At 41.0% G+C, this 13401-nt stretch overlaps 1 protein-coding gene across 2 annotated transcripts in view; it reads left to right on the top strand.

Annotated features, from left to right (window-relative positions):
• The window catches only part of SLC7A11 (solute carrier family 7 member 11), a 70713-nt gene that overhangs the window by 23855 nt on the left and 33457 nt on the right, over positions 1 to 13401 (top strand). For both annotated transcript variants that reach the window (XM_039391270.1, XM_027729643.2), the window contains 3 exons: positions 3838 to 3963; positions 6048 to 6147; positions 9474 to 9518. In XM_039391270.1, the coding sequence (XP_039247204.1) occupies positions 3838 to 3963; positions 6048 to 6147; positions 9474 to 9518 (271 nt within the window). The remainder of the gene's footprint in view (positions 1 to 3837; positions 3964 to 6047; positions 6148 to 9473; positions 9519 to 13401) is intronic.

The raw sequence follows: 13401 nt of genomic DNA, 5'->3' as shown, positions 1-13401 counted from the left end.
AATATATAATTTTCCCCTTTTTTATTTTTTTGCGGAGTCTGCCAAAAAAACTCAAATATCCTCATCTTTGGCTGTTCGAGGTAAAGTTATGCTCGAAAACTGAGGTCAGCTGTACAGATCTATCAGTGCTTGCTGGCAAATGGTCCAGCCCCAAAGTTTACAGGCATGTATATGAGTCTACAGTTAGTTGCCTTTTTTTTTACCCCATCATGGCAGATGTTACAGATGCCGCTCTCTACCGCTGACAATTTTCAGACAAGCAGTTTAAGTTAAAACATCTCTTGGCTTGCAGGGATAGCAAAAACTGCTCTGATAGGTGCTTTTGTGCCTCCTGTGACCTTTAATTGACGAATTAGGATCTGCAAATTGAGGGTATTATTCCCGTTTTTTAAATGCCTTGGCCCTCAAAGTCTGACAGGTTAAGGCAGGGCAGTTTTCTTGGTCTCCTGCTGAGGCAATGGTACATATATTCTTGAAAAGTAGGCCAGGATGTAATGCTTTCTACTGCTTCTCCCATTAGATTTTGTTATCTATCTATAGCTGTGGCTGTGAGAAGGAAAGAGATTGTGAAAAGCAACATGATCAGTGTTACCATTGTGTTTGATTGTTCCTGAACCCCATTTTGTTCTCCTTCCATACTCCTCTGGGTTAGCATCCATCTCATTTTTAACTAGGTGTTTAGTTTAAGGTAATTTTTTATGCTCCCTATGCAGTTGGCGGAGAAAGAATGAAAGAGGCATTTCCTGGAGGCATCTCATCTTATCTGGGATAGGCATCTCAAAGAGGTGTTTTTATTCATCCTCTGGAGCTCTTTCTTCACTGAGGATGCAGCCACACTAGATGCCGGACTTCTAGTTAGCAAAGTTAGACTTCAGTCCTCCTTTCACTGCCCTTTTCCTGGGAAACTGCTCCTTCCTTCTCATCATTGCTGTGATCCTGTATCCAAGTGTCTGCAATCAGTTTCTTTAAATATCTCCATCAGGCTTTATTCATAAATGAGGGGTGTTGAATGATGGCCATAGTCCCAAGATATAACAGGACTATGTATGGATCCTAGCACAGTTGTCATATTCTTTTCCTGCTTTTTAGCAGCTTTCTTTGTGACTCTGCTTCCCTGTTGCCTTTCACTACTCAATTGCTAACACAACTAGTCTGGTGCTGGTACATGATAGCAGCATAAGCCTCACAATTCTAGACAGCTGTTATGCACATACAACCTTAAGACTAAATATTATATTATAGAATACTAAAATTATTAATCATAGTGTATAATAAAATTAATATATTTATGTATTATATTTCTCTATATATTTATGTAGAAGACTGTAAATTCTTATACCATAATAGGTACAATAAGATGAAATTCCAAAAAATATAAAACTGGTCTCAAATATTCTACGCACTTAAGTGTCAGCCCTGCAACCTGAACTGATACTAGTACAGTCCTCTAGCTCTGCAAGGGACTTAGTCCTGTGGAGGACCATCTAAGGACATTTGCATCAAGGGAGTTTTAGTGATAGGACAAAGGGAGATGGTTTTCAAACTGAAAAAGGGCAGGTTTAGATTAGATATTAGGAAGAAATTTTTATGATGAGGGTAGTCATAAATACTGGTGCATGTTGCCAAGAGTTGTGGCTGACCCATCCCTGGAAGTGTTCAGGGCCAGGTTGGATGGAGCTCTGAGCAACCTGATCTAGTGAAAGGTGTCCTTGCTCATGGCATATGGCTTGGAACTACATGATCTTTATGATCCCTTCCAACCCAAACCATTCTATGATTCTGTAAAAACTAACAGCATGTGCCCAAGGCCGACTGCAGGTGTAGCATCCTTTCCGTTTCCCGGTTAATGAAGGTCCTTACAGTGTCCCTTTTGCTTTCACCATCTGATTAGAAAGCCTCAGATGAAATGTTTAACTGACTTGAACTCATAGTTGGGGATGGAAGAGATTTTAACACAAACTGCTCACAGGCTTCTTTTTCTTTCAAGCCAGTGTAGCTCTTACACAGAGTTGATGTTTGTGATCTGTGTGTGGCTGGCCAGCAAAAAAGGTTATGAGTTTCCCTATGAGTTGAGATTACTGTTCCTACTGGTTCACCATCCTGTGGCATTCTCATATGTGTATCAGGAAGGTGAAACCAATGTGTTAGAAAGCCTGAAGGAGGTCTCTCTGAGGGCTGGATGCTCATGTTACCTGCTCTGACCTGTGTAAGGTAACAGACTGATTGCTGCTGTCAGAACTCCAAGTAAGCTGGATATCAAATTGCAGATACTCTTACACAAAAAACTCCTCCTTGACATTTCCTTGTGTCTGGTCCATGCCTGGACTTCACCTTCTGGCCAAGAAATCTGTATCTGGTGAGATACAGAACTGATTAAAGATTTTGATCTTAAAGATCTTTATTTTGTGGAAAATATCATGCTAAATGATGTTGTGAGTTTATGTTGGCTTGCTTTTGAGAGTGGGACTCTCTCTTTCTGAAATAAAACTTCCAGAAAAAGCCTTTTTGTTTCTTTCCTGGAAGTTTTATTTTATGAAAAATATCCAAAAAATACATTAGTATCTGGATTACTTGGAATTTTCTCCCTTTTCCATTGGACCAAAACTACTTTAAGTTTAAACTGAGAAGATTTTTTTATTATATAGTTTTAGCTTTGCCAGTGAACAGAAAATGTATAAAAGACTTGGGATAAATCAGTGGGGTTTGCTTCCAGAAAGCCTGTACTGTGCCAGATCTACAATGACAGCTCATACAAAGTAGCAGCTTGTGCTTTTATGCATCCTGAGATGTGTGATGTGGCTGATGATACAGACAAACTTGTGCTCTTGAGAGAGCTTGAAGTAGGGGAGGATTGAGATGAGGAGCTACTTCATTAGCTCCATACGACGACAAGAAAGAGATGATGAGTGAACAGGCTTGACTACGTTTCCCTTTCCCTGAAGCAGAGGGGGAAAGGGGCTTTTTATCTAGTGAAATGACTCCCATTTTACATTCTTTAGGTAAAATTTATTAACTATGTTTTGTCAGGGTAATTGTTTAAATAAACTAGAATAACTGACCCTCAAATGATAAGACCTACCATCTTCCTGTCAGTCAGTGCTGTAGTAAATGCAAGAAGATGCTGTTCCTGACCCAGAAGGAGACACAAGCTGAGCAGGCAGGATGTAAAAACCCTTCTCACTTATCTCTCCACATGCTGGTGAGGTGCAAACCTGGGCTTTGTTTTCAAGAAGGAAAATGTCTCTATTTCTTCATCAATTCCCGAGAATGATGGGCACATCATTTGCACTCTGGCCCTCCTGCATCTCTGGTGGTACAGCAAAAAGGGAGGAGAAAGTGTGGAAAAGAAGAGCAGAGGTAAATAAGGTAGCAAGTGACAAATTTATGCCAGGTCTAAAGAAGGCTGAGAAAATTTAATATTATTATTAATTATTACTGTTTTGTGAAAAATGCAAATCTCCAACCAGCATGGACAAAGAAATCTGGAGTGACAGGCGTTGGGCAATTAATTTCTTTCATCCAAGGCAGGGTCCTGCCAGCCCATTGTCTACCAGAAGTTGACAGTTCTGGGTCAATGAAGCTGTAATTTGGTGTGAAGGGAGCCAGGCAGAGAAGGGACAGAGAGACGGGCCATGCAGTGGGTCAGGTGGAGGGGCTCAGCTCAAGCCTTTCATGCGGCACGTTGTAGTGGAATGGGAGAAGTAGGAGGATGACAGGAGAAGGTTATTGGGGTGTATTTCCTTTAATGCATCAGGATCTATTGGGTATGTGACCTCTCTGCTGGCAAAGAGTTTTGTGACAATTATTTCTTTCTGACTTTTCGTTTTCCCCTCACAGCACTGGTGATGGTCCTGAATAGCACAAGTGTCAGCTGGAGTGCCCGCATTCAGATGTTCCTTACCTTTTGCAAGCTTGTAGCAATTCTGATAATTATAGTCCCTGGAGTTATCCAGCTAATTAAAGGTATGAAATGAAAAGTAAATGCTTTTAAAGAGCTTTTATCTTTACCCTCCCCAGTCTTTCCCCACCTGCCTCCGCCAAATAATGCTTGTAGCAGCAAAGTCTCTTAATTAGTCTGTGCTTGCTTAACTGAGGCTCTGCTCTGTCATGTAATTGATTAGAAGTGGAACTACACTGGGGTGAACTGGTGCTTCCTTCAGCATGCCAATGAGTTCATTTCAATCAGACTCACTCTCAATTGAGCAAATGGACTGTTCTTCTCTGTAATTTGCCTTTGGCATGAACTTTGTGAAAGGGGCAGGATGGTTTTTAATGACAGATGGACATACGTGCCTAGTCCAAGCAGAATGTCTCCTTTAATTGTGCTGGTCCCTAGTCATGGTACAGGGTATATGGTGGGAGAAGGTCTCTGATTTCACAGAATCACGCAGTCATAGAATGATTTGGGTTGGAAGGGACCTTAAAGACCACCTAGTTCCAACCCCCTTCCATCGGTGGAGATACCTTCTGCTAGACCAGGTTTCTCAAAGCCCCATCCAGCCTGGCCTTGAACACTTCCAGGACATGCACTGCTTCTCTGGACAAGCTGGTCCAGTGCCTCATGACCCTCACAGAGAAGAATTTCTTCCTAATATCTGTTTTAAACCTGCCCTTTTACAGTTTAAAGCCATTCCCCCTTTTCCTGTCACTACATACCCTTATAAAGGCACTCTTTTCGCTGACAGATGCTCAGCTACCTGCAGAGACTTTTGCATTACAGCTCTCTCCACAGTTGGTGTGACATGGTGACAAGCCCCAGCTCACTCTCCTTACAACAACTACACAGAGCACAAGCAGCCACTCAGTACAGAGGGGCAGAATAGGGAGCACTCTTTAATGAATTGGTGGCAGATTTTATCTAACAAAAACTGTCACAGTTGTTGGCTCTGTCCCTGGGGATGCTCTTCTCTGATGACTCACAAACCCATCTGAGTGAACAGCACAGCGTTGGTCTGTGCAGTGAGCTCCATTACTCAGGGACAGACAGCTGTGGTTAATAAAGACTCTGAAATAAAGGTTTTCCTGTGTAGCATTCTGCTGGTTCACTGTTTTTGTTTTCCACTTACGCTCTGGCAGTTGCAACACCATTTCCTATTGCACATTACACATGAAATGGGCAGAATTTCTCTCCGTTCCCATCCACTCCACTTTTCCTTTGGAACAGGTCAGGCCCAGGTTTGGTTGGGGTTGGATGCCCTGAAGTAGCACAGATAGTGTCCCTGATTCTCCACTGGGACCTTTTTGTGGCCGCAGCTTTTCCCTTAACCAAAAAGCCTCTGTTTCAGTGGGAAATTTTGACTGAGAGCTCAGAAAAAACAGAGCAAAGGGTAGAGGATCTGACCCATTGCTAGTCTGAATGAATTCGGCTTCTTCCTGCTCCATCTCTGTGGAGGATCATTGCTACGCAGAAAATTTGGGATATTGTAGGGGCGTCTTACAAACCATAAAACAACTTGCAAATGAATAAGAGCATAACATGAGTCTTACATTTTTGCATTTGTATATATGTATATATATGACATATACAGGTAATTCTTACTTGATGAAATATTAATACAGTATTAACTATCATGTGGTAGGGAGTAACTAACTTCATTTTTCAGTAGTAGAAATGTTTAATATTTTGGGTTTATTTATCTTATAAATGTTGCTTCTGAATGAAATGTCAGCAAAGTTACTTCTGATTAAAATGTTGAACAAGTGAAATTTTCCACATCAAAAACTACAGAGCTTGTTCTGCTCTTTCATGTTGATGTAAGTCATTGCTGGAAATGCCAGAGTAGTGAATGTCATCAAGCTCAGAATGCTCTGAAACAAACTAATAGGTCAAATTCTGCTATTGCATGGCTACGGATAGCACAAGCCTTTTACAGTTGCTGTCAGATTATGACGGCAAGGGTTGGGTCAGAAGTTAAGGTCAAGGGCAGAACTTGATGTCGGTGAACTGTAGGGTGATTAAATGTTCCATGGTGTGATATATTTATTTGTTTAAAGTAGTAGGTGACCAAAGAGCTTATTTTTCAATATTCTTTTTGTTGATGTTGTAGGAGAAACACAGCACTTTAAAAATGCCTTTGCGGGGAATGATGCCAGTGTTTTGGGACTACCACTTGCTTTTTATTCAGGAATGTATGCCTATTCAGGCTGGTAAGTGGATGAAACTTATAAGTGTTTGTCTTGAAAACCAATACTAGTGTGCTCTAAGAAAGACATTTATTTATATGAAGCGAGTAGCACATTCTACACCTTTTTAAGGGTAGTTCTTACCATTGTTCCAGATGCTCAGTGATTATTGTGCAAGCAGCTCTATAAAAGAAAGATTTTTCTTCTCCTTCAGATAAACACGTACTGAACACGAAAAAATCAGACCACAAAATTAAATTTTCATTAAGTATTTAGATAAAAGGATAAAAGGGATAATGAAGATTTAGTTTTTGTTGAACAAGTCAGTAATTACATGAAAAACAAATCTATGATTCTGTTACAAAGTTGTGTGGCCCTTAGCTTTGCTTTGTAAAAGCAGTATTTGAGGAATAAGAAGCAAACTATGATAAGATCAGTGTGGACCAAAAAACAGGGTAAAAAAATAGATTCTTATGCTTCTTGCTCTGAGAGAATTGGACCTCACTCGACAAAAAGTGCAACTGGCTTCCACAGAAGTCAAGTGTGATTGACTGTGAGCAAAGGCATGAGAATCCGCCTTCAGGTATCCTGTTCAGAACTTTCAAGTTATTTCTCTCTTTCCCCAGCAAAGTACACAGCAGCTGGTTTGAAAGGTGCTGCTGCTCTTCGAATCTACCTTTACAATTTATTCATGCCTGTGAGGGCTCCACATTGTGCAGTGCCAGAGGGCTTTTACAGCAGCAGTGTGGGGGGAAAAAAGGAGACTACAATGCACAGAGTGGGCTTATTTTGAGATAGCTTTGTCTGCAGGTCTTCCCTTTGCTTTCCATAGCCTCACAGGCAGCCAAGTTCTTTACCTCAACACAAAAGGAGAGGGCTGAGAGATAAGGGGTTTATTTATTTAATTCAGAGGGACAATGGGCCGAGCATTGGAGTTCTTTGCCCCTCTGTAACTCCCTGGTTGCAGGAGGATTATAAACATGCACACTGAAGTATGATCAGAACTTTATATATTAAATGGCAGCAGGGGAGGAAACCCAAGAGAGTCCAAAGCCTTTATCTGGCATAGATATGTAAGAAAAGAGCCTGTCATTTTGAAGCCTCAAAGAAATGGAACTTATTATGCGGACAATCTCTACTTTCTTCCCTCTCTCCCCTATAACCGCCTCTGTCCTCTCATATCTGTACGTGTGATGGTTTCTCACATTTAAAATATCAACCTAAGTGTATGCTTTTTATATGAAAGCAATTTTAAAAGCTCTTTAATATTATTCAGAGTTTGATAGCTGTAGAATGTTGCAACAGAATAATAGTATTTTTGATGTTTCTTTCCCATTTCTTTCCATTTTCCACATAACGGTCCAAACCTCTGCAATAAAAATAATCTTTCTTTTTTTACTTTATACCTTCTGACTTTCATTTCAAGGTCCTTATTTGCCACTTATAAAAGAAATTACCAGGAAAAAGACCTAATTTGGCTAGTGGTTCTTCCCAGCTGCCTATTTGTCTTTGTCACCAGCTCAAATTGATTGCCTTGGAGCACAGAGGAGCAGACCATTAAGTGGAGTGTCAATACCCTTGCACTATCAGTTTCATGGGGCTAAATCAATACGATAAGCTGAATGTGAAGGAGTGTTGCAAGTGTTGGTGGCATGTCCCAGGATGCAGGCAGAATTTTATGCATAGCTTACAAGACTATTAGCTTTTAATGATACAGCTTTGAAGAAGAAAACAAAGGCAGTATCTCTTCTATTTGTGGATTCATCCTGCCAAGAACAAGCGTAGACTGTTGGGTATATAAAATGCTGGGTGAAAAAGGACAAGTGAAGAAAGGAATGCAAGGCAACACTTCTTTTCATCAGTAAAAGGACTGATGCTGGGCTGTCACAGAATCGTAAAATCACAGAATGGTTTGGGTTGGAAGGGACCTTAAAGATCATCTAGTCCCCCCCCTGCCATGGGCAGGGACCCTTCCCACTAGACCAGGTTGCTCAAAGCCCCATCCAGTCTGGCCTTGAACCCCAAGGATGGGGTATCCACAACTTCTCTGGGCAACCTGTTCCAGTGCCTCACCACCTTCACTGTGAAGATTTTCTTCCGTGTTTCTATTCTAAATTTCCCCTCTTTCAGTTTGAACCCATTACTCCTTGTCCTTTCACTACAGTTCCTGATCAAAACCACTTCTGTCTAGAAGCAGGACAGAGACCAGAAAGAAGTAGCTGAACATCTTACTTGTCAGAAGCCATCTCTCTTTTGAAGTATCCCAACCTCTTCTTTTGTGCTTTGTGCACTAGAAAGTTTAAAAACAAGTACTGAGGTTGTTGTATAAGGTGGCAACTCTGGTTTTACAGAATTTCATGCTCAGTCACAAAACCCCTTTTTTTAAAAACCGTGAACCAGTGCTAACTCATTCTGCTAACCCAGATCTGCTCCGAGACTTGTGATGGAGCAAAGCTTTCTGCCAGATCAGTTACTGTTTGTTTATTCACTGTAGCACTGTTGGCTCAGGTATCATTTGTCTTTCTGTACAAGAGCACAAAGCCAGCATAAGCACTGTATTGACTGCCCTGTTTAATTAGCCAGGATCTGACTTTGTGCCTGTCTCCAAGCCAGGCGCAACTGTGATCCAGCGATGCACAGACCTAGTGCTAATAAATGCAGAACAGAGGGTTCAGTGACCTTGAGGCTTATGTTTGCTTTGTATGCAGGGCTGTGCCCGGTGAGTAGTTCCTATGAATTCCCATGCAGAGCTGTCTCTTGAGTGCTGCTGGAATACGACTAGAGTGCAACCTGTGCTGGAGGTTGTGCAAGAGCATGCAGGGTTAGCAGCCTGGGTTTGTGATTCTATACAGCAGACTAGTGTCAAGGTTCTTGTTTCAGAAGGGTTTCTTCCAGGGTTTTGTTTATTTTTATTGTTAAGAAGTCCTTGCTGAATACTCTGATGAGACTTTTCGCCAATATAACTTGAAATAGTAAAGGCTACAACCACAAGTGGAATATGAGGCTTGAGGGTGCATGTGTGTGGGTGTCTCTGTGTGTGTATGGAATTAGGGTAAACCATGATCTGCCTAGAATGTCAAGGGAAAGAAAATAATTTAGTTCCACACTAACTTTATATAGCTTTTGTCTTTTTTTTTGTGCTTTGCTGTCTTTTCTGAAAATTCCCTTCCTGAGTGTGAGGATGAAGGAAGGTTAAATCTCACACTCTCTGTAATCCAAATATGGGTCTGCAAAGTCTACTGTGATTAATAGCTGTGCTTAACTAAAAGCATCTTCCTGATTCTTTGTGAAAGAAATATAGAATAAAAATCTACCAAGTCCTTATAATATGTTTTATAATTCTTTTCTAGGTTTTACCTCAATTTTGTTACTGAAGAAGTGGAAAACCCTGAAAAGTATGTACCTTGACTTTTGAAAAACAGTCATAAAATTTAAAATGTTATAAAAGTAGTGATCTTTAGAAATTCTGCATGCTGGTCAAGCTTCTTGCTTTCCAGCAGATCTGGTATCTATTTGAATTGCACCTGCTTGAAGATTTACTGGTTTTGGTCTGTTGTGACCTTGTTATGTATTCTGCTTTTATGTGCACAGAAAGCAGCAAACTAAGTAGATCTCCAGGGCTCCCGTTCTCCCCCTCAGGATACAAGTAACTATCAGTGGCTCCTTTCAGTGGAAGTTACTGGTATCCTGTCAGGGAAATCTTGCCCAAGAAACTTATCTGCTGCAATATTTGTCAGTTTTGCTGTGTTTAAATATTAATCAAATACTTAGTTCTACTTGTTTTAGATGTCTCAGAGATGCGGGATCTTGAATACACATAGCACAGCATCCGATCCAATTAAACCGAACAGGGGATATGAGTTGGAGTCTGTTTCAAACCAGAGATGAATAATCTCACAGCACCTGTCTGTAAAATATGGAAAGAAAAGTTGTCCTGTTAGGGAGAATTTGATTTGTCCTGTCTATTTTGGTAGGTATGTTTTGGTACATGGGGACAGTAATAAAAAAATCTATTAACCTTTTCTAAAAATTACAGAAAATATACCTTGTCAAATAAATTTGTTTTCTTTGAGGAAATTAACAATTTACTTGGCCAAAAATTTATGGCTAAATATAATTTTCTTAGGTTTTTAAAATAAGACAGCTAATAACTTATTGTTTAAAAGGACCCCCAGCACTGTACACTCAGGTAATATGAACCCGAGACGAGTAGAGAAAGAAAACCCCAAACAGCATTGACTGGGAGCACGCAGAAGGTTTTTCGTTGGTTTCTTCAAAGTCTGAACCAAACCTGGTGCTGTTTCATTGCAAGGAAATTGATGATAAAACATGAGGATGGCATGAAAACTGGCAGATTTCCACTGTTTCAGTGTCTTTGAGGTGTCTTGGGTGTTAGCAGGATCTTTAATATGATCAGGATATGTAGACTGAGGACTGTATGACTGGAAGCTGAAACCAGACAAATGCAGGTAGAAAATACAGCACTAGTATTTATGACTAATCATTAGCACAGATACCTATGGGTGCAAATGGGTTTTTCCTTGTTAGTCTTCAGTTCTGACAAAACACTTTTTTTTAAACTAAGCACCCCTTGAAGCATAATGTATCACAGCTAAGAAAAGTCGTGTGGGTTCAATTTTAAGTTGTTTTTTTCGTTGCAACTGGGATGTGAGGGAAGACGACTCTGTGTCTTTTCTGCCTCTGTCTCAGGAGAGCTTCCAGGTTACTCCGTTACTCTTGAAGTTATTTGGGCTGCTAGTGAGGATGTAGTACTGGAGGACAAACCACATAACCTGGCTGGTTTGGTGTATTCCAGGATGGCTCTGGAAAAAAAGCCCAGCTCAATGCTACCTGTACAGTGTTATCACAAAGCTGTTAAAGCTTCCCTTTATCATTCTTCTTCTTGGGGTTGCACTTGGAGAGGATAAGGAAGATGCCCAGTATTTACAATCTCCATACAAATGTACAATATAGAATAGAAAAGATCAAGATTTTAAACATTGCTAAGTAAGTGGCAGGTGATATAGCAGGGCAAATGGATTGCTACAGGCTGTGCTGGCAGAGACCTCTGCACCACCTGTAAATGGGGATTCTGGACTCCCTTAATCTGAAACAAGCGATTAAATGACAGTTGGAACAGTTTTTTTATCTGGTTGCCACCTATGAATGGCTCTGTTGGAAAGATGTCCTGCTGAGCCGGGGCCTCCTCCACCGCTGTTCCCAAAGCTATAGGGCAAGGGAATAGTGTGGATTAATCCCAGTGGCAACTGTCTCAGCTCCCACCAAACTCAGTACAAATGTGAGGTGAGCTACTAATCACTCTGCTGTCGTAGGCATTTATTAGGACTCAGGTGCTTTCTTTTAATTTATCTCTTTAACCTAAAATGCTGTCTTTCCTTTCATTCTTACTGTGTTAAAGGTTGCACTAAGCAACCTGGTCTAATGGAAGGTGTCCCTACACATGGCAGGGGGCTTGGAAATACTACTTCAAGGTCCCTTCCAACCCAAACCTTTCTATGATTCTGTTGTATAGTGCTGCTGTGGAGGTACGGTGTAGCTGTTTTTAAAAGGGAAGAGGGAAGTACAGGCTTGAACCACTTAGAGCCTGTAACAGCTCCAGGTGTGCAATTTGCAGTGTTTGTCAATGGTTAGGGATGCAAATTACTTACAGCAACAGAGGTGAGCATGGTGACGTCTTCTGCCCTGCACCTGCCAAAGTAAATATTTGACTGAGGATCAGTCACAGCTCTGTATTTCCAGGTGTGCGGCAGCTTTGGAAGTAACTGAGATGAATGATCAGCTCCATCCCCGTGTCAACCAGCCTGCTTCAAACCTGCAGGGAATGTAGCAGAGTTGTGGGGAGGACAGCACAGTTTACAGCAGAAGGAAGGCAGGAATGCTCTAGCAGAGAGTGGGGTTAGGGCTTTGCACAACCTGGTCTAGTGGAAGGTATCCCTGCCCGTGGCAGGGATATTGGAGCTAGATGGTCTTTAAGATCCCTTCCAACCCAAATCATTCTATGATTCTGTGGAACTGGGCCCTAGAATATATCCTGAAATAATCTACTTTTAGACATTAAAGTTTTCCAGCTAGGAATTGCATTTCTTCCTGTGGTGTACTGCACCAGGAAAACCTGCTGGCGTACATTGGGAATGCAGAAGAGGGGCAGGGAAGGGGGAATGCTTGTGCCCTTGCCCAGCTGACAGCCCCCTTTATGCTCCAACAGAGTGGCTGTTTGTAGGAGGCTGTGGGAGTCTGTGGAGGTGCAGCAGCCTGTCCCGGGTGCAATAAATTGCAGGCTTGGGTCTATAAGTAGGATGAATACCATGGGCCTGAGGCACTGGGATGGCGATATAAAACCCTAGATAGAGAGAGCTGGCATGGAGATGCTGGAAATGAGCCAAGCAGGGAGGAAGCACCCTTTAAATTATAGAAGGGAGAATAGAAAGTCTTTTAAAAAAAAAATCTGAAAGTGAATGCCATAACTTTCTGAACAGAGTTTTGGAAGTAGTGTTGAATTCTCACTTTGGAAATGCCACAGTTCCTTCTTTTGTATAAAGACATTATTATAACCCCATTATCATAAGATGTAAAAATAGCTGTTTCCGTCTCCTGCTAAACCCCCTTTTGATGTCTCATTTTTAAGCCTGAACTCGTTTCTTTATTCCTCTTTGTTCAAGTGCTCCCCTCCTGCAGCATTAGTAGGACCTGAAGCAACATGAAGTTAATGTTTATTTTACAGGGAGCTGTGGTTGCAGTGTTCACTGCTTTAATGTTCAATTTTTTAAAAGAACCTCTAATAATTTTATTATCAAGAATATGTGGAACAACACTGATGGGTAACAAGAAATTTCTTTTGCTTTTTTTGAAAACTATGCTTTGCATATGCGTGCTGGCTCAATAGGAGTTGTTGTTTGAAATGAAATAACTAAATAATCCTTGGAGCAGCACTTCACCTAAAGAAACTTGTGCAGCCATATCACGTGCACCTTTGATCTTTTTGATTTTCTAGCATCATAAGGATCAGCCCTATACAAACTGAGATCTTACTGTATTGTCTAAATAATAAGTGAATGAAGGAACAGCTGGGTCTCTGAGAGAGAATTTGTCACCTGAAAATTGACAGGAGCCGTGTTGTCTGGAGCAGTAAATTTAGAGGACAGGAAATCAAGCGTGTTGAACTTTCAAACTCATTTCTTATACATAGTCTTTGAGCTCATCTGTATTCTTGAGCACCCACTATGTTCTCTCAAGAAACAGACCCAAGTTTTTTCAATC

This window comes from Pipra filicauda, unplaced genomic scaffold (assembly GCF_003945595.2).
Source record: "Pipra filicauda isolate LSUMZ 115617 unplaced genomic scaffold, ASM394559v2 scaffold92_size2517590_pilon, whole genome shotgun sequence".
Lineage (NCBI taxonomy): Eukaryota > Metazoa > Chordata > Aves > Passeriformes > Pipridae > Pipra > Pipra filicauda.
Note: the sequence above shows the minus strand (reverse complement) of the source record. Positions and strands in the feature narration are given on the sequence as shown.